General features: G+C 40.4%; 2 protein-coding genes across 5 annotated transcripts in view; one reads left to right on the forward strand and one right to left on the reverse strand.

Moving 5' to 3' along the window:
• The window catches only part of NUFIP1 (nuclear FMR1 interacting protein 1), a 51,450-nt gene extending 35,618 nt beyond the window's left edge, over nt 1–15,832 (reverse strand). The window contains exons 1-5 of one of the 2 annotated variants that reach the window (XM_072617182.1): nt 15,273–15,832; nt 12,024–12,109; nt 10,185–10,283; nt 9,030–9,092; nt 8,471–8,547 (exon numbers count right to left, since the gene is read on the reverse strand). In XM_072617182.1, coding sequence (XP_072473283.1) covers nt 8,471–8,547; nt 9,030–9,092; nt 10,185–10,283; nt 12,024–12,109; nt 15,273–15,639 — 692 coding nt within the window. In that variant the 5' untranslated portion in view covers nt 15,640–15,832. The remainder of the gene's footprint in view (nt 1–8,470; nt 8,548–9,029; nt 9,093–10,184; nt 10,284–12,023; nt 12,110–15,272) is intronic. The other variant, XM_072617183.1, reaches the window with a different exon arrangement.
• GPALPP1 (GPALPP motifs containing 1) overlaps nt 15,697–25,871 on the forward strand; it is a 37,519-nt gene continuing 27,344 nt past the window's right edge. For all 3 annotated transcript variants that reach the window (XM_072617185.1, XM_072617187.1, XM_072617186.1), the window contains exons 1-2: nt 15,697–15,915; nt 21,876–22,017. In XM_072617185.1, the coding sequence (XP_072473286.1) occupies nt 15,831–15,915; nt 21,876–22,017 (227 nt within the window). In that variant the 5' untranslated portion in view covers nt 15,697–15,830. The remainder of the gene's footprint in view (nt 15,916–21,875; nt 22,018–25,871) is intronic.

The following is a 25,871-nucleotide window of genomic DNA, read 5'->3' on the forward strand; positions in this document are numbered from 1 at the left end:
GACAGGAACAAACACTTCTGCAAAAAAAAATAATTTAACTCCACCCTATTAACAATTTTAAAACTTCCACAAATCTCTTAATAAAATAAACCACAATCAGAATAACACCTCAAATCAAAAAAATTGGTGAAGATGACAAAAGATGGAAACTGTCTAATATGGAGAAACTGTGGGAGGCCAGGCCCAATAATACAATGTTGGTGGAATTGTAAATTGATCTCACAATTCGGAATTAATTTTAAAAAGTGACTAAGTCCAAAATCTTTTGACCCTGATATCCTACTGCTAGGCATATACGTCAAGGAGGTCAAAGAAAGAAAGATCTCATATCAATCAATCAACAATCATTTATTAAGCACCTGTCAGGTGACAAACACTATGCCATACACTGGAGCTACAAAGACAGAAGGATAACTGTCCCTTTCCTCCAGAATCTTACATTCTCTAGGGGAGACAACAGGCACATGTACAGGTACATGCAAGAGAACCTTGTGAGTAGGGGAGGAGCTGGGGGAATCAGGGAAAGTCTTTTGTAGAAGGTCTTGGAGGAAATCAAGGATTCTAAGAGGGGTATCTTTCCAGACAAGGGAGATAGCCCTTACAAAGACATGGAGGCAAGAGATAAAGTATTATGTGTGGAACAGCAAGAAAGTCTGGTTTTCTGGACTGTAGACTGGAAAGTTAGATTTGAAGAGCTTTAAATGCCAAGAGTTTCTATTTGGTAACAGAATCACTGAATTTTGTTAAGGTGGGGGATGCAGGGAACATGGTCAGTGCGTGTCATGGAGGCAAACGAGATCAATCAATCAGTAACTAATTACTAATAACTAATCACACCTACTGTGTGCCAGGTATGGTGCTAAGTTCTGGGAGCATAAAAGGGGCAAAAGAGTTCCTGCCTTCAGGGAGCTCACAATCTAATGGGGGGAAGCAACATTCAAACATATATATGTACAAACAAGCTATTTAAAGGGTAAATAGAAAAAATGAAGAGAAGGAAGGCACTAGAATTAAGAGGGATTAAGAAAGGCTTCCTACTGGAGATGAGATTTTAATTGGGACTTAAGTCAAGGAAGGCAGTAAACATGAGGAGGGAGGTCCTTCCATGCATAGGGGAAATGCCAGAGAAAACACCCAGAGCCAAGAGATGGAGTGCCTGGTTGGTAAACACCAGGAGACCAGTGTCACTGGATCAAAGAGTATGTTTTGAGGAGGAAAGTGTAAGCAGACTGAAAAGGCAGAGGGGAATTCAGTTATGAAGGGCTTCCAATGACAAATGGAGCACTTTATATTAGATCCTGGAAGCCACAGGGAGTCACTGGTTGGGGGGGTGTCATGAATAGATCTTCTATTTGGGAAGATCACTTTAGAGGCTGAAGGGAGAATGGATTGGGGTGGGGAGAGACTAGAGGCTGCAAATCCCCCAGCAGGCTATTGCAGTAGCCCAGATGTGAAGTGATGGGCTGCACCTAGGCAAAGGGAAAATCAAATCAAGATGAACTGAATAGTGGAGAGGGTGCTGAGTTTCATGAGGAAGACAGCATGAACCCCCCATATACAGGCTTGCCACAAGAGTCTCCCTCATGCTCTGAGCTTCAAGCTTTTCATATACTCTCGCTGCACCAATTTAACCACAATGACTTCAGAAGAAAGGATCGTTTCCTTCTCTATCAGCCCCAGGGTTCATGGAGCATACTACTGGGGGAGAGAGGGATCTGGCATCCCAGATATTTCAGCTTTCTTTAGTGTAGAAATTCTTAACCTAATATCCGTGAACTTGCTTTTTTGGAAGTTTTGATACACAAATTTCAGTATAATTGGTTTTCTTCATAATTCTAAGAACTGTTTTTAGAATTCAGTAATATTACCTGAGAGTCCGTAGGCTTCGTTAGACTACCAAAGGGGTCTATGACACAAAACACATTTAAGTAAGAACCCCACAGCTGTAAAGGAAGATAGATTTGTATCCATCTTATTGCCTCTTCACTATCTATCCATGCATCCCCCAAAATACGGGCAGAGACCTACGAAGGTTTTTACTCAAAAACAATCAAAAACAAGCATTAACAATCTAAAAGATTGTTTTTTAGCAAAGATTTTTTTTCTAACAAGAGGTCTGCTAATTTGTCTCATTTCACTGCTTTTTTCTGCAGAAAACGCTGACACCCAATGGGAAAAATACCTGCAGAACAGCAGTTAAAAGGAGTTTAGGTACTTCAGCTTATGCTCATACTACCTTCTGACCTCCAAGGGCTGTTGTAAAATTGAGGTGTCTGTAACATTCCCTGAGTGTGGCCATTCTGAAGCAGATTAAAAGGTGACAGGAAAACATTTAGCAAAATAAATAAGAATGCAAAAGAACATAGATAAAATTACTATAAGGTCTTCTAAGTCAATATGTGTATGGCCTAAATGGGTCTTTATGTATGGTGTAATGGCCCCTGTTTCTATTTGAGTTAAACAGTGCTAGGATAAGAGACTATTCTGTAAACTTTAAAATAATCCAGGGCATTTCCAAGTCTTAGAGTGGGTTTAAGCTTTAGAGCTCAACACCAGACTAAGACTTTGGGAGCATCTTCTTAAAATGAATGACTATCATGATGCTGATGCTGACCGTGCTTCAAGGATTTTCACCAGATTAACAAATATAAGACCACCTCACTTTCTCTGCTTTCTAGGCTGCTCTCATTAATTTGTGATAACTTTATTCACTTACCCCTGCATGCTCCATGGTCCAGTTAGCCAGTATCTCTCCCTTCTTTCCTGAGAGCTGGCCTTAAAATCCGGCCCCTTCAGCTAAATAAAGTATGGCACCTAATGAATGCACCACTACTACACTGTAAAGACCAATGACAAGGAAAAATTCAGGGAAACACAGGAGTAAGCGCTTATACAGAAAGAACCAGGAAAACAATATATCCAATGACAACAGCAGTGAAGGGCCAAAACCAAAACTGAAGGCTGTGTTGTTATGTCTGAACCTGACCCTGAAAAGAGTTAAGAAAATGCAACTCTCTGTTCGCTGCAGAGATGGAAGAACATGGGCGCAGGATCCTGCCTCTACTGTCACAGTCGATAACATGGTGGCTGATTCTGGTACTGTTTTTTTTCTTTCTTTTAAAATCTTTACACAAGGGAGTTCATACTGCGGTGGTTGGGGGAGGAAGTAGAAGAGACCATATTCAGAAATAAATGTGAAGTAAAAACAAAAGGGAATCAAATGAAAATATCTGTAAAATCCCAACATCTCCATCAAGTCCCTACAAACAAAACAGCCCCTCCCCATGTAGAAATCTAATACCTGTGATTCTTCCTTCACTCAATATATGTGGCCTATTTATTTAAATGAATTGGATTACTGATAGTCCTGATGCATTCATGTATTTGCTGGCCTGAATTAAGTTGAACTATCAAGTTCCTCAAGAGTGAAAATAACTGATTCCCTCAAATCCCAGAGCTCCACAAATAGGTTTAAATCAATGATTCTGATTTGATCACATTAATCACACCAGGGAAAAAACAAACAAAATCCCAAAAGGCAGAACGGCAGTCAGACCAGTTTCACATGGCCTGCTTAAGACTCTGGCTGGTTTCTATTTCCCTTCCCTTAGGTCTACTGGGTCTGGTTTGGTTTTCTCAGATACAGAGAAGCAGCGCCTGAATTAGTTAAGGGACCACAAGAATCTTCTGCATTACTATTTTTCTTATGGCTGTTGTGGAGTCATTTTCATTTGTGTCTGACATTTTGTCACCCCATTTGCGGTTTTCTTGGAAGAGATAATGGAGTGGTTTGTCATGTCCTACTCCAGCTCATTTTAAAGATGAGGAAACTGAGGCAAATAGGGTGAAATAGGGTCACACAGCTAGGAAGTGTCTAAGGCCACATTTGAACTCAGGTCTTCCTGACTCTAAGCTCAGCGTTCTATTTGTGTCACCAACTGCCTAGAGATTTTGGGATCATCCTCTTAAGCTTCACTGTCATAATAGCTTTTTACAGTACTTTCTATTTTTTTAAATTCTGCTGATTCTTCCAGCCTACTTCTTGACTTTGGACTTGAATTTTAGGGCTGGGTTCCATGCACTTCTGGAGGGATGCTCTGGGCTGATCACATCGCTTTTTTCTTGGGGTATCTGGTGTGGTATTCTTCTAGGATCTCAAGAAGAGTTCAAGCTGGGGACCTGTAAAACTTTCAGTGCTGCAAAGTGGTGGGATCCAGGGCAAAGGCTGATGGTTGCCTGCCCTGGCCTAGGATCTGTTAAGTTCCTGACCTGGGCTTGGGTCTGAGCAACAGCAGACACTGCTGAACTTACCTCTACCAGCCAGAAGGGGGGGAAATCTACTGGTTCTGAGGCCCAAAAGTGAAGGCTCTCCTTTGGTCTGGGATGCCTGACTTGGCTACTCCTCTGCAGATTTCAGTTTGGGTTAGAAGCCAGAATTGTGACCCTGGCCTACTGGTATGGTCACAGAAATGGCAGCTTCCTACCCCCAGAATATCACCCTTGGACACAGTTTACCTTCCTCAACCCACTTTGGATCTGCATCCCAGAACTGAGTAGGGAACAACAGACCGGCCAGTTAGCACATGGCTCCCACACCCTAAAGAGCCCCAGTATGGGGCTGGGACCTCCTCTGGCCCTAGTGAACAACTTCTCCCTGGGCACTAGAAGCCCTGTGCACAGCACATTCCTGGCCATACCCTATTACCAGGGTCCACAGATTTCTGTCTCCCTATGCTGCCCTTACCTAGAAAAGCAGATCACTGACTTTTTCTTGAATTTTGCCATTAGGATTCAGTCTGGTGCATTTTCTAGATCTGTTTGGATGAGTTTTGAAGGAGAGTTCATGGTACTACTGCTTTCTGCTATTCAGACATCTTGGCTCCACCTCCAATAATCATGCATTTCTCAGGAGTTTGCTTTACATAATGACTCTTACTCAAATCACTGTTACATGACACAATCTTAATCCTTCTGAGTCACTCTAATTTGATTCTTCAAAGACTGCAGGATTTTATGATTTGGAGTCCTAGAGCAATACCTTAAAGAGCACTGTGTGAAAAATAGAGGAATTCTTTTTTCTGTCAATATCAGCTTGGGATTAGTGAAACTACCATATAATTTCCCACACATACTCTGTGACTTAATTCTACTCAGTTTACTGTCCATCTACAGTGTCTGTCCACTACAGTTGTACTCATTGATTAACTCAATGGGAATGTCCATCCAACAGCATGTCATAGTCTGGAAAATGGGCGTTCTTTTTTGAAGTGGTCATGGACATCATGGGTATCCTCTAGTGTTTTGGCACTTTCTGCAATCAGTACAGAGTGATTACCAGTAAGAAATCTCTCTTTAATTGGGACCCTACAAAGAGCCTGATGAATACTTTTGGTGAGCTTCTGTCTCCCTGTTTTAGAGTTGATCTGATACCAATGATAAAAAGATGCTGAATAAGGTCATCTGTGTTTCAAGAAATATTTTATGATCTCTCAATCCTGTATTTCCCTTACCATTTAGTCAACCATGTGCAGATGGGGTGTGTTGTAGAAAATCATTTGCAAAAACTAGCTTGTTCCCTCCTCATATTTTTATCAAGGACACCCTTAACACATGAATAGCTAATCCCCATAAAAAATTTTATAGAGGCAAGAAAATAGGCATATAGGTTGGTAGTTACTGATATCTTCTTGGTAACTTTTTTTCTGAAAGGTTTAAAAATCCCAAGACCCCTCCACCCACACACAAAGCTATTTTCTTTGTCTCCCTGGTTCGATTAATTTTCCAGTCTTCTTTTCCTTTAGTTCCATTCTCATTTCTTTGCAGGGCACTGCAGTGCTAGGCACAACCCATATTTGGTGGTTCCACTGTTCTTCAATGATGAGAATTTACTAACAGAAATTTTGTCAAAATTGCTGAATTTTTCTTCCGTTGGTTGTTCTTGTTTCATATTTAAGTGCTCTTGGGGTGACCTACCTTATCTGGCTCTCACCAAGGATCAGAAGCTTCATTTTCCCATTGCCTTCACAAAACTCTTACTTGTATGCCTCATGGAATGAAAATGACCAAGGTCCTTGAAGGCTCACTTAAGGGAGAAGCTAAGCTCAGGCAAGTTCTATCAATTCCATCACTAGTGCAAAGGGACTCTCCATGATGACTTTTATTTCATGGTTTACTATATAATCAAAGAAATACACAAAATGGCCCTTGGCTTTATGAGGCTGGTTTTTTGCTTCTGTAATGATGGTGGGAAGGCGGCAAAAGGCGTCTACAATTTTTAAACGATCTAGAAACACATTAATTAACTGTGACATCAAGGTGCCATAGCGAATAGATTGCTCAACATGGAGTCAGGAAGTATTAAGTTCAAAACCTCCCTCAAAAACTTACTAAGCTTTGTGATCTTGGGCAAGTCCCTTAGCTTCTCTGAGCCTCAGTTTCTGAAGGGGTACGAACATCTACTTCATAGTGTTAACTGTGAAGATCACAAGATCTCAAAATCTGTAAAAGGCTTTGCAAACCATAAATCACCTAAATGATAATTTAATCACTTAAATCATAAATGCTAGCTATTATTATTATTATTGGTAATAATAATGTGTGATCTCTGTCCAAATATTACTATTGATAAACACATGATCCTTGTAAAAATCAGGTACTAGAAAAACTACAGCATGCTAACAATGATATTCTCACTATAAATTAAACTAGGATATACAAATTTGCAGCCCAACGAAAAGATGGTTCCCATATTCTCCTCAAAGAGGCAAATAAAAGAGTTGGCGAACTTGACTGCACTGTTTGCCAAAGAAACATGACAAGACACTTGAGTATTTCATTTTGCTCAATTTACGATGAAAAGAAGCAAAAAAATCAACCTGAAGAGAAGTGCAGCTCATGGTCAACATCTATTACTGAGGATGAAGAGATGGCAGAATTCTACCTCAATAAGATCCTCCAAACCTTGTCAAAATATATATTTTGATACTTAGTGACATCAATGCAACAGAGACCAGAGCATAAGGATGATGGAAAGTAGGGTTCCGACTGCATATTCTGTCAGGGCTGGTCAACAGATGGGTTAGTTTTGATGAAGTAGCGTATCTTCTTCTAGTTCTGGTTTTATCTTTCTTACGAAGGACGGTCCACTGGGTAGGGGAAGTGAGAGGAACGAACACACTTTTTTAAAAACAGGATTCAGATGTGATGAATACTGTAAACTCTATTCACCGTTAAACATCACAAAAGTGCAACGGACCTTATCTAACTGGACTGAAAAAACCTGGATGTCAATGTAGACAACAATTCTCAGTCAGCAGTTTGTACTTGCTCATTACAGCAAAGGTCAAAATCAATACCAATTACAGGTATAAAAATAAAAAGGTGTTCCTATTATTAGACCTTCAACCTGACCTATTCCAACAAGTCATGATGCCAGAGAATAGAAAACAGATAAAGGAAAAGAGATCAAGAGAGACTATTAAAATTCCCTACAGACTTTAAACTAACATAAAGTAATCACTACACACAACAAGGAGTCAAGAGAGTGCCGAAATAAACTTAGCCAACAAATACCGAACAACAAATACTCCCTGCCGAGCAGAGAGACGTATGAGTCAAAAACGATACTGGTTTAGAATATAAAGTATGGGGGGAATTTTAAGGTATCAGACACTAGAAAAATCCCATTAAGACACTGCATACATGAATTCAAACAAAGACTCAGAACTAAAAAAGGCACCTGATATCTAGTCTATCCCCTTCATTTCCTAGACAAAAGGTTAAGTTATTTGCCTGTGGTTACATCACTAACTACAGTCAAGACCAGATCCCAGATTTCTAACTCCTACTCTAGTATTCTATCCAATCCATAAAAGTAATATGTTTTGTTACCTTATAAATACATAAGAAGCACCTCACTATAATAGACATATTTAATTATCTTATAATAAAAGACATTCAGTTATAACAGAAAAAGTGACGGGCTTGGAAGCAGATTTGAATCTGAGCACTTGCTCTCATCTGAGGTATCACTCTGGGGAGCCTTACTGAAACTTTTGGCTTTTTTTCACCTATAAAATGGAGGCGAGAATATTTATATTACCTACCTGGCAAGTTGTTGTGATGAACTATCACTGTAAACCTAAAAGTGCTATATAAAAGTGGCAGAAGTACCAATATCACTACCAGTAATAGAAAATATAAAGTACATTAAATCACTCTCCCTCCCAAATCAAGGAAATATACATATGTAAAAGCTATAATAAAGGTATGGATCCTGTCTCCCGATCTTAGCCTTCCTAATCTTCTGACTGCTATTTTATTCAGTTAGTTACTGGTCCTATTTCTCTAGGATCAAACTTCCTAACTTCTAAACACGATGTATTAGGCACAATAAGTCCAGTGAACTCATCAATTTGAAGCACCTGGCCTTAACAGCAACATACTTAACCATTTCTGAATTCTTACTCACTTTCTTCTCTCTTCCCTCCACTTTTCAATTTCCTCTGGAGTATCTAACTTTATCCGCTTGGCACCAGGAGCATGCATCTAAGAGGGAAAAGAATGTTTCCAATGTCACAATGGCTCTGTCTTTAATTATTGGGAATTTGATTATAGAGTACACAGGAGCAACGGGGACTTCGCATAGAAAACCAAGTTCAGCACCAGCCACTGCAATAAAGCTACCAAGTGAGCAGCTTTTAGGTTTTTTTACATTGGGATTTCCCCTAATGAGTTGTGGTGAGTCATGATTAATTCAGTGCTGCCTTTTAGGAAAGAGAGACCTTGCCTAGTAATGAGGTTCGCCAGATCATTTTACCAATGTCATATAAATCTGTTGTAACATTGATGAACATTAAACATCCTATGCATCTTCTTAATTTGACAATGAGAGTAGCTGAAGAGATAACAAGACTAAAAAATTAAGTGTAACTAAGATCTGTCCTATGCCATAATTATTGTAGAGTTGGCAAACCACCAAAGAAAAGAGGCTGGCAAATCTAAGGATAAACCTAAGAGTGGTAACTTACATTTTTCCAATGAATCTGAACAATCTTCTCATGAGCGCTAAAACTGCAACCATCGACCGAGCACTGAGGTAATTTAAAAAAACAAAACATTATTCACTACATTTCATACAAAATGTATTCTGCCACAACACAGACAATGCCGGTATTCAATTTGTTCTTACAGTCAATTAAGCTTTTCGAGGTAAAGTTTATTATCTCTCAATGTTTTAGGACGGAAGAAATACCAGTCCAGAGCAAAGACGGGTGGAAAGGGATTCATACACTGAAAACAGAGATCAAATATAGCAACAGGTTTCCTCACTTTTTGAATGCCAGGATCATCTCAGAAGGAAAGTGAAAAAACACAACACCCTCAATAGAGCCTCAAAAGACAAGGCTTAAAGGCTTCTGTCTAAAAGAACAAAGATTTTTCTTTGCCTTCGCATTCATGGTGATAGGGTCAGCTTGGGGATTTGTATAATAAAGTACCTTTGATGTAGGGGTCACATATAAGACTATACCTTATGGTTACACTGTAGGTGGGATACAGGCTCACAGCAAGTCACCCAATGGGTGCCCTCTGTAACACCACTAATAATTTTTTTTAATGGCTTAAGCAAAATCAAGGACCGCGTTGGCATGGGGAAGCAATGTACCAAAGAACACTACAGAGCCTGATGATTGCATAAGGGAATAGGAAGGGTCAGCCCCACTCCAAGGCATTTTGGGCATGGAATAGAATATAACAGGTAGCTAATACCAGTAACAGATCACATTCATAAAATGCTTTCAATTTTACAAAGCATTTTGTACACTATCTCATTTGATCTTCACAACAACCCTTGGAGATAGCATGTGTATACAAACAGTTGGATTCTTTTTAAAAAGACAGAAACAGCAAAAAGGCCACACCCAAGTTTCTCACCTACCCACTACCACCTGCCTGTTCCCTGAAGAAATCAAGCTCCCCAAAATATGGGGTGTGGCCCCAGCGCAGACTGCCAATCTGTCGAACCTTGTGATGGCTTGACATCAGACTACACTGCTAACTGGTAGGAAGCACTAGCGTACTGCACTTATCAGTTAGCAATCTTATGGAAATGAAATATGGATTGCTAAGAGATACAAAAGTAGAAAGAACTATTTTGAAAATTAAGGATCAATCAGAAAACTTACTGTTCGGTGTTGAGAGATGTGCTCGTCATATTTTTCTTGATTTTTAAAGCCACGATCACAAGTATCACAGTAATGGGTATATACTGGTTCTTTATTTTTCTGTCAGAAAAAAAATGCTATCATTTTTATATATTTATCATTCCTTAAAAAGAAAACCTCTAATAAACAGCCAAAAAAAGAACTTCAATATCAGAACAGGAATGATAACTAGAAAATAAAGAACTAGAAAAACTGTTTTTATTAAGAGCTATTAACATTAGAAAATGTGCATTTTTCCTACCAAAAGACTCTCCTGCCCAAAACTAACCTGTATTTATTTTGCCTATATTCTGTATATATTTGCATACACACGTTGTGCCTCTTCTTAGGGTATACGCTCCCTGAGGACAGGAGCTATCTCACTTTTTCGTTGTATCCCTGGAACCTGGCATAGTGCCTTACATATAGTAGATACTCAATAAATACTTGCTGATTCAAATATAAATAAATAAATAAATTCTAAACATGGTTAGAATTCTCAAGGAAATACACTAAGGAAAAAGATAAACCCTAAAACTTACAAATTCATTTAAATAAAGAAATTTTATTCATTTAAATAAAATGACTATGTTTTAAACAACCATGAAAAATAAACATTGGACCCTTGTAAAGAGGTCTAAAAAAAATTACTTTCAGTTTAATGGCTGTTGAATAGATGGTGATGCAGAAGTCTATCAGCACCCAGCCCTACTATGTGTGCTGTAATCACATTAAAATGCCTCCTGCCCTTCTGCTCCTTAGTTCTGCTTTACAGAGAACCTCTGGCTCTTGGGTGAGACCTGTGAATGTTACTGGTAGGCATTTCTGTTCATTTAAGACAAACAGGACACAAAGCAAAAGGAGAGAATGATACTGGAGAAATGAGACGTTAATGCATAATCTGTAGGTTAAATTAAATTTGGTGTAGGTACAGTAAAAGGTTGTTTTAGTAGTCTATCTCAGACAACTTAATACTAAAAAAAAAATGAGGCAAGAAAAAGAATGTTTCCTCCTTTCTTTGCAAGAATTCCACTGTGCAACAACCCAGAGAGAAAGAGAGAGAGAGACAAAAACAGAGCAAGTACAGATTTGGACTAAACCCAGGATTTCACTAGTAAAGAAAATGCCATTGAGGAAGCTTTCTTCCAACAATGAAGGTCAGCAGATATTACACCTGGTGTGTGCCCAAGGTCATTATGTGTCAGAGGAGCGACTGGAACCCTAATCTTCCAGATTCTAAGGTCATTCTTCTATCCAGTAACTCTAAGCAAAATGAATCTCGGAATGCAGGTTAATTGCTTTCATATTTTACCATTCCATAATTAAATTAAAGTGATTACATACCTAAAACCTCAAAAAAAGATTTTCAGTAGTTCAAAGGTAGAATTATTGCAAGTAAATACATTTAGTAATTTCATTAAATTCAATACTTACACAGCATTTATATAATAGTTCTATGTAATTTTATTGTATATGGAAGTTTTCAAATTAAAATTATGAAAATTGTACACAGTACCTAGTATCCAACTAATTCCTAATTTGAAAGTTTCTGCTTAATGGTAGCCCAACTCTACCTATAGACTAGGTAGACTGGATTCTACATTTACTATGGGAGCATAGTAAAAAAAAAAAAAAAAAAAAAATTAAACCCCCACCCCCACCCCTGCCATACACACTCCACTGTCTGATCAACATTTAACTTAGTATCTAGAGGAGAACCACCACCACAGTAGAAGAAAACCCATTCTACATGAAAGAAGCAAAAACAAAAACCTTACACAGGCAGCAAAGAGCCTATCTCTGAAGACTTCTCTTAAATACCTTTTGTTTCTGTTTTCCCCTTTGGTGATTTTTGAAATTTCGATTTGATCTGTCATGATTTTTCTTGGGGAAATGATAGTTTCTGCCTACAAAACAAAATGAGAAACACAGTTACTTATAATTATTTTTAAATTACACATCACAGGGTATTGTCAAGAAACTGATAAAGCAGAGAAATTAGACATAGCAGAAACACACAACTATTCCTCTGTTAGGAGAAGATGCATTAGGCGAGATGGGATTTCCACAAAATGAGCAGACTCAAACCACTGATTGACCTGTCCATCACAGGCAGATTTAGACCCACCTACTCCTTCACATCCTCTAAGGTAGTGAATTGGCTGAGTTCAATGAAAACAGGGTAATCTATCACCTTTCTCCTGTTAATGCTAGGATCAGCCCCATATTCATCTGCAGTGACCATCCAAGATTGATGTGTTTAATTAATTTCCATAATATTAGCTAATAGGTATTCTTCAAGCATACTTAAAATACCGTCTCATAAAATCAGAATTGTTCAGTCTGATAAATGATGAGCAAGAGGAAAAATATCTTCAGGTTTTAATGCCTACCTATCACACAAACGGACTGTGAAGAAAGGGCTCTGCAAACTTTAAAGAACTAGAGACATGGAAGCTATTTTTATCATTATTAAATACTAGATTTCAACTTGATTTCCACTAGAGGCAGCTGGCAGTACGATGGCTAGAGTGCTGGGCCTAGAATCAGGAAAAGCTGAGTTCAAATTCAGCTTCAGACACTCACTGGCTATGTAACCCAGGGCAAGTCACTTACCTTCTAGTTAAGTTAACTTCCTCAACTTTCAAGTCACTGAAATGAAGAGGACTACATGATGATGCAGTCAGTGACTCAAGTGAGACGCTGCATTCTTGGTGGATTTTCATAATCAATGCTACAATTTTAGCTTGTATAAAAGAGGATTCCACAGTTTTTAAACAGATAATGCCACATGTCACTTCTGCCCGATGACGTTACTGACAGATCACTGCAGACACCATCACCCTGCATCCTCTTTATTCTAAGAAATTGTGCTACACCGTAACAGCTCTGTGCAACAACCATGCCTACTCTATTGTGTTATTCTTGCTATCTTATTCACTAACTCTGCCACTTAAAATCTGGTCCATGAATATTGTGACCAGTGAGAATTACTGAAAGACCCCATATCAAGCACTCATTATTTACTATTAAATATTTAAAGAATAATTTTTTTCTTGCTTCATTTGCATGAAATGACTATCCTCTCACAAAAATGTTTACTAGAGCAACTAACAAAACTACTTCGGTGAAGCCCAGGATAGTAAGATTTCAAGCTAAATGGGGCTTATTTTGAGAATGAGAAAACAACCCAATCCCTTTCTTTTAAAAAAATGAGCAAATCATGTCCTAGAGAAGTGAAATGATTTGTTCAAGGTCACAAATACTGGGATGTTTCCACTAGAGCAGAGTCCTGTCACATAAGCATTGCCTCTGCCCAACCAACTGAAACTATATCACCTTCCCAAAGACACTTCATAAAAGACATGGCAGTTTAAGAAGCTCCTGTTATTCAGACAGTTAAGCTCTCTCACCACTCACTTTTCCCTCCCAACACTACCACCATAACTTGGAAGAATGGAATGGTGGATATTATTTGAGTTTATATATTCTATTATCTAGATCAGACCTGTGGCCCTCAGGCTGCTTATGGCAAGCCAAAGGATTTCGAGTGGCCCTCCAAGAATATAGAGGAAAAAACCTTTTTATGTAGAGGAAATCCTTGGGCATGCAAGCAGCCTGAAGAATGCACAGGCCTGATTTAGACAGAACTTCCCTGGGCAAGCCAAGGAAATGTGTCCTTGCTGTTCTTTGTCCTTTCTTCTCAAGGACCATGGCAACAAGAAGGTGATTCCATGACTTGCAAGTAAATCAGATTTAAGGGAGAAGGGCTGTGTAAAGTCACTAGCCTCACTTTCTCCTCCAAGACAGACCAAGAGACAAGATCTAAGTCAGGATGACTGGAGATAGTCCCCAGATAGGAAATAAGAAGTTAAACTAAAGAGGCAGCACAGTCAAGTAATAAGCACCAGATTTACAATGGGAGGAAGTGGATCTGGACCTTGACCACATCTCTCTGGTCCTCAGTTCCTTCATCTGTGAAATCAGGGATGGTACCAAATTATCCTACAAAACTAATAAGGCCTGGCTAGAAAAGAGCAAAGAGAATAGGTGAAAGATAAAGGATGTAAATAGAGCAAACTGCTGATCTTGAAATCAAAGGGGAGAACTTTGGATCTGAATTGGAAAATGACATTAAACCCTAGAGGTTAGACTTTTGTCTACCAAAAAAAATTATAGTTGTCATTGTGATCATAGATATAAAGCAGAAAGGGACCTTGGAGGTCATGAGTCCCAACGCAGTCATTCTACAGATGAGGAAACTGAGGCCCAGCGAGGTTAAATCTACCAACTTAAGGTCTAAGGTAAGAATAGGAACCCAAGGGTTTGTGATTCCATTGCCAGCACTCCATCCAGTTACACCAAGATCCTTCAACTTCAAACACAAACTCGTAACATCTGAATAAAAGTTCTGTCACAATGAAATCGGCAACATCTCCCGTAAGGTGGGAAAACATTGCAAAATAAATCCTTTGTGAAGCAGCAGAGTGCACGTTGGCTTTGGAAGCCCAAGGCCTTGGATTCAAATCCCATTTCTTGAACTTACTAGTTCCACCACCTTGGCCAAGATATACTGTCCTCATCCCTAAAACGAGCGGGTTGGCTCAGTCAGAGCAGACGACAGAGCACGGAGCTTGGCCTCAGAAACACTCGAGGTCAAATCGGGCTGCAGACACTCACCAGCTGTGGGACCCGAGGCGAGGCACTTAACTTTGTTTGCCCCAGTTTCCGCAAATGAGGTGCAAATAAGATAAAATGTGTCAAGGGCAGGCGCTATAAAAAAACGTTTATTCCATCCGCTCCCACTCAGATGACCTCTGAAATCCTTTCTAGTTCCAAGTCTGACTAAAGTGATCTGAACAAGCCCCTCCCCCACCCCAATTAATCCAAAAATTGAAAGAGACCAAGAGCGCGGCAGTGGGAAGTTTCTGAGTTAACAAAACACGCGGGAGATTGAGGGCGGAGTGAGGACGGAGGACGGAAACCGAGTCAATTCTCGGGGTTGGGGAGGGGGGATGGGGAAGGCCCCTAAGAAATAACAGCCATGGGGGGGAAACGCAGACGACTTACCCGGCAGTTGGTACCAGGGTCCCTGCGGAGGGTCGAAGCCGTCGTAGCCGGGGGTCGGCGCCCAGGACCAGTCCCGGGCCGCCTGGAAGTCCCAGGAATTCTCGGAGGAAGAGGGAAGGTGAGGCGGCGGAATGGACGGCGGGGGCGGCGGAGGAGGAGGAAGCACCCAAGATGTCCAGTCCGCAGACTGATCAGACTCAAACCCCGGGAGCGTTGGCACCGGGGGCGGCCCAGGCGGAGGGTACCAACCGAACGGGTCCATGAAACTAGGGGGTAAGCCTCCCCGGGAAACTGAGGCAAGACCGGCAGCTCGCCAGCAGCCCACAGCACGTGGGCTAATCTCGGAGGCGGTGACATTGTGCGTCATTTCCGCTCCACCAGTAAACACACTTTGGGACCAATGGCTTGTCGTGACGTCACTTCCAGGCGCCGGAAACACTGTGTCCGGAGTTTTCCCCAGACTGGGAGACCGAGAGGGACCCTGCGCGTGCGTATTGTGTGGGGGTCTCTGCGTGTACCGCTACCTGGGCAGGGAGGCTGGGCTCTCCTTGGGCCGCGATGGCCAGGGACCTGATCGGCCCCGCGCTGCCCCCGGGCTTCAACGCCCGAGGGACTGCGGAGGAAGAGCCGGACCTGAGTCCCGGTAAGCTAGGAGGGCCATCCCTCCCCAGGTGAGGCCAGCCCCGGAGCCTCTGGGAGTGTCGAGGCCCGCTATGGGCCGGGCTCCTGGCGAGGGGTGAGAAGACCCTGGGGAAATGACCCTGGCCCTGCCCTCGAGGGGCTTCCCTTCTACCCAGGGGAGGCAGAAGCACGAGAAACAAGTGCAGGGTCGGGAAGTTCACAGCAGTTTTGTGGGAAGGGGCCCGCTGGGGAAGATCAGGAAGGTCCTGCTCTGCCCAGCTGGGCTGTGAGGGATGCTGGAGATTCTGCTGGAGGGGACGTTGGGGGAAAGGGGCGAGGAGGGAGAACACTCCAGGCCTCATCATCCTCATCGTAGCATTTCCGTAGCTCTTAAGGATCCGATCTTCTTTGATCCTCCCAGCAAGGCTAACTATGGCAGTAAGACAAGAAAAAACTAACAATAGACAGGAAACAAAAGTATCACTCTTTGCAGAAGATATAATGCTATACTTAGAGAATCAATTAAAAAAAAAAGAGTTGAAACAGTCATTTATTTGATTCTCGCACAGCAGCCCTGAGATGTGGGTGCTGTTATGATCCTTATTTTATAGATAAGGAAACTGAGGCAGACCAGTTAAGTGACTTGCACCAGGTCACATTTTGGACTCGGGTCTCTCTGACTCTGGTTTCAGCACTCTATCTGTCTACCTGCATAAGGAACTCCTTGTTTAAAGATGAGACAGAAGAGGCATGCAGGGAACAGCAAGAAAGCCAGGTTAGTTGGAACAAAGCATGTTCATCCTGGGAAAGTAGACTAAGAGTTAGGTGGTAAAGTTGTTTGTCAATCAAAAAGCATTTGAGGCAGCAGATAGATGGCACAGTAGATAGTTCTGGGGGCATTAGGAAGTTCTGAGTTCAAATTCCACTTGCTGCCATATCCTGCCATTACTCAACCTCTGTCTGCCTTGGTTTCATCTGTGAAATGGGGATAATAATAAATAACAGAAAGGTATTTCCAAATTCCACTCAGATACATTATAAAAGAAGGAGCAGGCCTACATAAATGGAAAATATACTTTATCATAAAATACTAATTTTACCTGGGGGGTGAAGGAAGGTTGGGATTGGGGAAGCCCTATAAAAATGAAGAAAAGGAAAGGAACCTTTAGGTTTTTTTTAAGGACAAAAATGTGATGAATCTGAACTTCTGAAATTAAATTATCAGTTCATTTTGTATCTGTCCTGCTGAGACTAGGTTTTTAGGAAATTGACTTGTTTTATATGTTGAACAAATTGCTCAGCTCTCTGAACTAATTAATAATACAAATATATTGGAAAGAAAAAATGAATTGCTACAGAGATTAAAAAAACTAAAGAGAAGTATGATATCCTCTTAGTAAAGAAGGCTCAATGGCTCCCTATTGCCTCCAGGATGAAATATGTACAGCCCATAAGAATGTGAGCTCCTTGGTGGCAGGGACCAGGGACCTTGTTTTTGCCCTTTTTTTGCATCTGCAGCCCTTAACACAGTGCTTCACACATGATGTTTATTAATAATAACTAATAATAGCTGACACTTATACAGCTTTTTAAGGTTTTGAAAGAGCTTTATAAACATCTCATTTTCTCCTCTTAGGTGAGGTCTTTCTTGTCTTCCAACTGTTAGTGCCTTCCCTCAGAAGTTACATTGTATATTATTAGTATATTACTTTGTATATATTTACACATGTATACATTTTCCCTCATAGAATATGAGCTCCTTAAGGGCAGTGTCTGATACATTTTTGTACTCCCTGCAGCAACACAATATCTGGCACATAGCAGATACATGATAAATGCTTGTTAACTGACTAGGTGTAAAGAACCGTTAGTCAAATTCATTCACAAAGTAGATACTTAATAAATTGTGTTAATACCTTGATTTGATAGCACTAAGCATTATGGGGAATACAAGAAAAGAGTTTAGAGATCCTCTCTACTCCCAGCAATTTTAGGATCTTTTTATTGAGTGATTTGGAGTCCCATTTGGGACATCTGCCCTAATATTGGTAACACAATACCTCTGGTTTAGATGCTGTCCACACCTTCCACCCTTCAAATACTCTCTTTGGCTATCACTCTAGTTTTGGCTGTATTTCTCTTCCATTCTTTACTAGTTCACTCGTTCATTTCTGTGGGATCCTCTGTCAGAGCCCAACTCTAGACTGTCCACTATCCATCTCCTTCGCTCCTACTCAGCTACTCCAATACCATTATTCATAGTTCTGCTGAAGAGAGCTGTGGGAAGTCAACTACAGATTTGTTATCTATTTCAACTAGGACCTCACTGTACTATGGCAGTCCTTTTACTTTAATTGACTCTGTCCCACTCCTCACAACAACTGTTACAAGCCTCTTAGTACAAACACCTCAGCCTCCCCTTCACATACTCTTCACATATAATCATACTGGCCTTCTTGCAGTTACTTATACAACACACCATCTGTACAGACTGTACCCCATACCTGAAATACCCAACCTTCAGACTTTCAATTCATAGAATTTTTCTTTCAGATCAACTCAAGTGCCATATTGCTTTTCTTGATTCTCTTGTGCAGCTGCTACTTTGTCCCTCTCCCCACCCTTCACCATGTTATCTTATATGTATACTTTTTCCCTCACAGAATGTAAGCTTCTGCAGGACAGTGACTTTTATATTTGTCTTTGCCTCTTCAGAACTTAGCACAGTGCCTAACAGGAAGAAGGCCCTTAATCAGTGCCTATCCTTTGATCAATGTCAAAGCTTGTTAGTCTTTGCTGTTCTTTCCTAAGTGTGGAAACTTTGAGACAAATGATTGATTGCAATGAAGCTGCTATTAATAGAGGTCTTGACCTTGAATTTACTTTCATCTTCTTTACTTTCTCAAAACTGAGTACAGGGTTTTGCACACAATAAGCACCTAGTAAATGTTACTGAGTTAGTGATAAGTGAGTGAGTTTTAGAGCCTTGAAGAGGGAAAATTTCTGTAAAAATGTATAAATAAAGCTAGGAAGCATAGGTTACTCAAATCAGCTGGTCCCATTATTGTCTCTCATAGCCATGGTGTTATCCTATTATATAATGCTTATTTTAAATTATTTTATGTGGAGTGTATAGCTGATTTCACACTTCAGCATTGCTCTAATTTTTTTGTAGTAACATATGCTGTTTCTTGAGTATTATCCTCATCTGTTGAAAGTAATAACAAATTCACTGCAGCACAAATTTAAAATAGTTTTACAATCACTGTAACTATACAACTGCTGTAAATGAAATTACTCTCCAGCATGTACCACTTCCTAAAAATATACTTTTAAAATATTTAATATAGTCATTCATTTTGTACCATTCTTTGCATAGCTGTGCACCGTACAACTAGTTATTTTAAAATCCTTTCCAAACCCAAGTGAGAGAGGCAGCATGGCAGATTGGCCAGAAAGCTGACCTCAAAAACCTGCATTTATGTCCCTCTTTTATCATATCCTGGCTGTGTGCCCCTCTGCATGTCCCCTCAGTGCTCTACTCTGTGCCTGTAAGTTTCAGAGAAGGTCCTAACCTGCTTGGCTAAAGGAAGGTCTTCTTTGGGTACTACCTATGTGAGTGAAATGACAGGTCAAGGCAAAGTCCAAGTACCTGTCCTTGGGGTTTTCCTGGCAAAGATATTGGAGTGGTTTGCCGTTTCCTTTTCCAGTGGATTCTTTTGTCAGGTAATCAGAGGTTAAGTGACTTGCCCAGGGTCACATAGCTAGGAAGTGACTGAGGCTAATTCTGAGTTCAGTTCTTCCTGACTCCAGACCCAGTGCTCTATCCACTGAGCCATCAGCTCCTTCACCTAGAGGCATAGTGTATTTCAATATTGTATTATAAGTGGAAAGGGGAAAGGAAAGCAAGAAAAAAAAAGAGAAGGAAAAAACCTCCCTACTTAAAACTTTAAAATCAAAAGCAAAGAGAGAAAGAAGGTACCATTAGTGTGAGTGAGAGAAGAGCATGCGAAAGTAGCATTCTGACTGAAACAGAATCCCCATTCTGGGGATGATCTTCATTCATCCTAGGTGGTGCTGCCATTCCTTGTTTACAAGGTAAAGTCTATGAGCTACAGAGTGAATTGAGTTTAAGGCCTGATCTTTGAGCAAGAAATGTAGCCAGTAAACCCAGAGGAAAAAAGGCAGCTTTTGGGCATGGAGTATACCTTCCCCTGAGTAGAACACCAGAGGAGAGGAAAGGAGGTACAGGAGGAGAGGACCTGCTACTCACTCACAGGTGATGTTTGTCCTTTGTTCTCAAAGAGGACCATGACATCAAGTGGATGACATGACTTTGATTTGAGTGAGGTATGGCTGTGCAGGGTCACCAACCACACTTTCTTCTCCTGAGCCATCTGAGTCCAGTGGCCTGATATTCATCAGGAGGACTGGAGATGGACCAGGATGCAGTGTGAAACTCTGGTCCTTTCAGGCTATGGTCTTATCACATTCTCACTTTGAGTGAGATATACCCATTCAACGAATAGGCTTTTTAAAGTAGTTACTCAAGGGATGGCCCCTTTAATCAAAAAACAAAAACAAAAACAAAAACCTCAAATCAAAGTCAACTGCAAGTCCTATCATCATCGTGATTTCATGGTCCACTTTGAGAACGAAGGACAAACGCAACAATGACAAGGTAAACAAAAAATCAGAGGTGCATTAGGTGCATGAATTCTATAAACTAGGGGAAAAAAATTATTCCAATTTTATAGACTCAGACAACCAAGGCAACAAAAAAATCAAGTATCTTTCCATATAATTCAGTCTAAAATTATTTGATTCTTAGTCTTTCCACTATATAGCAGTTATTTCTAGGCATTTTCCAAAGTATGGTATTCTTCAAACATTTATTGAATGGCTGCTATATGCTAAGAACATGCTAAGTGCTGGGAATATAAAAGTGAAAGACCACCTAGTAAAGTCCTAAAGGAATTTGCAATCTACTGAATTCTAGGATAGATTCTAAAGCAACCTGTTCTGTTTAATGATATAAAAGAACCTTAATGGAAATTCCATCAAAGTATTGAAGATACTAAAGCAGATAAGCTTTCAAGTTCATCATATTAACTATTTAGTGAGAAATAGAACTCCAAGTAAGTTGCAACATACTTTCAATGATGGATTTGTGCACACACAAAAAAGAGAAAAGAACTGGAAAATGTACATGTGAAAAGAAAGGAGAGTGGTCACATAGTGAGAGAAAAGGAAAACAGATGGACCATCTGAATATTGTATTGGTAGCCCCAAAATATTCACAGACTTAAAAGGTTACCTGTCCTTTGGAAAGATCTTGTTGATTACTTCAGGGTGTTGTGATTTCATCAGTGTATATTTCCTTCACTGATGCTGATTACAACTCCTATATTAAGTAGTAGAAGAGCTGATTTGACCACAAACTCATTACCTTTTAGCCAGCCTGGTGATAAAGTATCCTGGAATCAGCTAGGTTTATCCTTGAACTGCCTTAACTCCTGGTGCTTACTGCAAGGCTTTACAGCTTGGTTGAGCCTGTCAGAGTTTACTCTCTTCTGTCATAGTTTTGGAGCTTGGAGCCTCAGGTCATCTACATACCACTATAAAAATTGGAGGAAGCTGTTAGTGAAGGGTCTTTCTAGAGTAAGAGAACTTATTGAAGGGTTTAAGGAAGACAAAGACCGGAACCACAAAGGATGAGAGAGGGTTGAATCTGCCCTTGTGGAGGAAGTCACATATCCATTACAATGTAACTACTCGTAGGTACCGAAAATACAAAAGAACATCGTTTCTTTTCTTGGGATATAAGCTGAATGCGTACATGATAGTAAACAATACCAGATAGTATATGTAATTGCCAAAGTGCATAGAAGACGGTAAGCTGTATGTGAATGCATAGGAGACCTCAGAGTGGTTAGGAAAGCTTTCCTGAAGGTTGCAGCATCCCTAGCAAATCTTCTTTAGTTGCAGGACCAGCACTGCCCCCTGACTATAAGAGCAGTAGTTCAGACTCATCATCCAGTGATGAAGACAGTGATTCTCCTTTGCCACACCAAGGGGGGAAGGAAGATTCTGAAGAGGAACATGACACTGGTCCAACCCCAAGGTCAGTCATTTTGTTCATAAGTCATTGCTTAAACCTTCTCTATAGGATTGTCTGTAGTAGAAAAGTTGAATATATACAGACAGCTTTCATCTGAATTTGTGTATGCCAAAAGGTAGAAATTATTTCATCTTATCATTAATTGAATCTATTAAAGGGAAATTAATTTAAGTGTAACATGGAGCTGTTGTTTCAACCAGTTTTCTTTTATTTATGAACTTGTCCTAGAGATATTTTGCAAATGACTATTCTAAGTAGATCCAAAAAATAATATCTGTCCAGAAGTTTAAAATATAAATTTGGTTGAACGTATGATTTTCCTTCCAAGACAGAACATCTCTTTAAATCGAACCTCCCCAAATATACATATCCTATGTTGTACCCATTGCTCTAGTTTGACCCTTTTCGAGAAGGATTTCTATCTATTTCCCCATAGCACTTTTCTGTTGCAAGCTTGCTTACTTTCGTCCTGTCTCTACCTAGACCCACCCTTAAGCTCAGCCGTTGTTTCCATTCATCCACCCAAAGACCTGAGTGGCAGTCATTCTTTAGACCATTTGAACACCTGAAACTGCTGGTAAGATCTTGAACTCTGCAGTCCCCCCAGCATAATTTCCTGTCTTTTTCTAGCTCTCACAGCTTGACTTCTTCTACTGTCCCAGCTTCCCCTTGCTCTCACGTGTGAGATGATCTCTGTTTTGGCTTTATTTCCCTCCTTCATGGGCTTGAAGGAGACATTAGCCATTTCCATGAGAGTCTGCACTTTATCCTTATCTCCCTTCCTGCCTGTCTTATCACTCCCAGGGTCTCCCCTACCATCTGCCTTCTTTGCTTCTACTCCAAAACACTTCTGAAGGAACTCAGGAAACTTTGCTCACCTAGGCCATAATAAATTCATGGTATCTGATGTTCCTTGCTTTCCCTGGCCCCTGCACAGCAATCATTTTATTCATTTCTGACTGACTACATATCATACTCTGCACAGGAGCTGTTCCAAACCTCCTTCTCTGTCTTCAAGCCTCCAGTTCACCTCCATTTCCCTCCTCCTCCCTCCATCACTTTTCCCTCTCTCTCAGAAAACAATCTTACTTTATACCAAGAAAATTGAAGCCATCAGTTGTGAATACCTTCATCTTCTGTCTAATGTGACTCAATAACTTCTCTAGACCCTCATCCATACTCTTTGCTCTAGTATCCCAACTGAAGTGTCCCCTTTCTTTGTTCTTGCTTCCACTTTTACCCTGGATCTCATCTCTCCTGCCTCCTCTTAGACTCTGATCAATCCCCTTCTCTTTTCTTCTGTCAGCCATCTCCTTCCTACTGCCTACAAGTATACTAAAGCCCCCCATCCCAAAAAAGACATTCCTGTCATCCCTTCCAGCTATCTTCCTATGTTTTTTCCTCTTCACTGCCAAACTTCTGGGGAAAGTTTGCCTGCACTTACTTCCTCTATTTCCTCACTGCCCAGTCAGTTCCTCAGTTATTCCTGCTTATCTCACTATTCTATTGAAACTGATCCCTCCGGTATCCCTAGTGACCCAATTGCCAGATCTGTGGTCTATTCTTAGTCCCTGTGACTTTTACAGTATTGACATTATTAATCACCACTTCTCAGCTTGGTAATTTTCTCTCCCCTTGAGCTCCCTGACACTGCTCTCTCCTACTTCTTTTACTACTTGTCTGACTGTTTTTTCTTTCTTTCGCTTGATGGTTCATCATCATGTACCTAAAAAATGTAGTTGACCGCCCTCCCCCCCATCACTTATCCCCTGCTTCTAGCTCTAACCTTGGTCCTCTTTTTCTCTATAAATATAATTCAGCAGTCATTTAAGAAGTGCCTAATTTTGTGCCCAGACCTGTGGCAGCCACTGGGGTACAAAGACAAAAATAAAATAATTCTTTCTCTTAAGGAGCTTATATTCTACTGAGGGGGAAACAGCATATATGCAGGTGAGTACAAAATGCATTCTAGATAAAAACAAAATAGTTTGAGGAGTGAAGATAATGGAATTACACTCTCATTCTTCACAGTCTCTTTCACCCCTGTCACTTCAGTCATGGAAGAAATGCTGTACAGATCTCTGCTTTTAGTCCTAGTTTCTCCCTTCACACATCTCCAACTGCTGGATGAACTTCTCAACCTTAATGCTTCATTGGAACCACAGACTTAATATTATCATCTGAAATCATCTGATCTTGTTTCCTAATGCTAGTTTCCCTGTTTCTGTTGTTAGCACCAACATCTTCCCAGGCTGGAAACTTTAATGTTATTTTTGACTCTAGTCTTGGTTAATTCTACCTCCATGACATCCCATAAACTCCTTCTTTCTTTGCATCTCCACTCCCTTACTTCTAGCCCTTATCCCCACTTCTCTGGACTCTTATAATATCTCAATAACTATTATCCCTCCCTCCATTCTTTCCTTTCACTAACTTATTCTTCATATAGCCTTATGGGCCTGACCATATTACTCTGCTGAAAAACATTAGAGACTCCCGATTGCTTCTGCCTCTGGGATAAACTACAAATTCCTTACCCTTCTATTTAATACTTTCTACAGTGTGGTTCAGTATTATTTCACACTAGTCTCCTTGTCACTCTGTATTCCAACCAAATTGGGCTGGCATCTGGTCCTTGTAGTCTGCTACAACAGTACATTCTTGCACCCTGTGACTACAGTGCCCTTTTGTTTAATCTCTGCCTGTTGAGATCCTTCTCTTCAATGCCCAACTTGGGTACAAGCTCCTCAGAAAGCCTTCTCTAATTCCTTCAGTTGAAAATAACATTTCCTCAAATTTTCCTAAGACTCTTAGCATAAATCTCCTTTGTACCCATATCATATTCTACTGGCACCATACTCATTTGTACTCATGTGACACATGTCATACCTCCTTTATTATGATTTACATAATGCATAGGGCAGAAACTGTGTTGTTTTTCCATCTTTGTATCCTTAGGGTCCTACCCAATGCCTTTTGTAGAACAGTCACACAACAAATGTTTGTTGTGTCACAGCTGCACACATCGAACTGCTTTGTGCAGGAAATTAAAGAATAAGCAAAAGCAGCCCCAGACCTGGAGTTAGTAAACCTGAGTCTAGTTCTGACTTTGTCACACATGGGCTGTGTGACATTGGGGCAGTCCATCAACCACCTGGGGCTTCTCTAACTTCTCCCCGAAAGATATGGGGGAGTAGAGGAGCTCCTAAAATTGTTACTTTATTATTGAACTGGCTCAGCATTATATACTCAGTATATTGAACTTGGAAGAATGGAGATATTTTTCCCTTCCTTCTGGTACTCAGGTAAGAATCTCATCTTTGTATTAAAAAAATTCGAAAAGTCCTCTCATTTTATTATTTTCAAAACCTCTTAATATCGTCCCTCACTCTTGCTTCCTTTCCCCTAGCCTCTAACAGTGATGTAATTCTTCTCCTAGGCAAGGGCAGCTCCTCTACATGTGTGATAGATCAACCCCCCGCCCCGCACCATCCATCTTCTACAGCAGATTTCAAACTCTCATCTCTCTCTCTCTCTCTCTCTCTCTCTCTCTCTCTCTCTCTCTCTCTCTCTCTCTCTCTCTCTCATATCTTATCTTCAACATTTCCCCATATCCTAGTTCTTTTCCTACTGCCTTCAAACATATCCAGCCGTCACCCATCCTTAGAAAACCTACATTAAACTCTTATCCTAAATCTCTCCTCCCTTTGTCAGCTAAGCTTCCAGGAAAAACTGTCAGTACTTGCTGCCTTTACTTTCCCTCCAATCACTCATTCCTCATTTCTTTGCCGTATGACTGTTAGCTACATGACTCAGCTGAAAAATTATCAACAATCTCTTAATCAGCAAATCTGACA

This window comes from Notamacropus eugenii, chromosome 6 (genome assembly GCF_028372415.1).
Source record: "Notamacropus eugenii isolate mMacEug1 chromosome 6, mMacEug1.pri_v2, whole genome shotgun sequence".
Lineage (NCBI taxonomy): Eukaryota > Metazoa > Chordata > Mammalia > Diprotodontia > Macropodidae > Notamacropus > Notamacropus eugenii.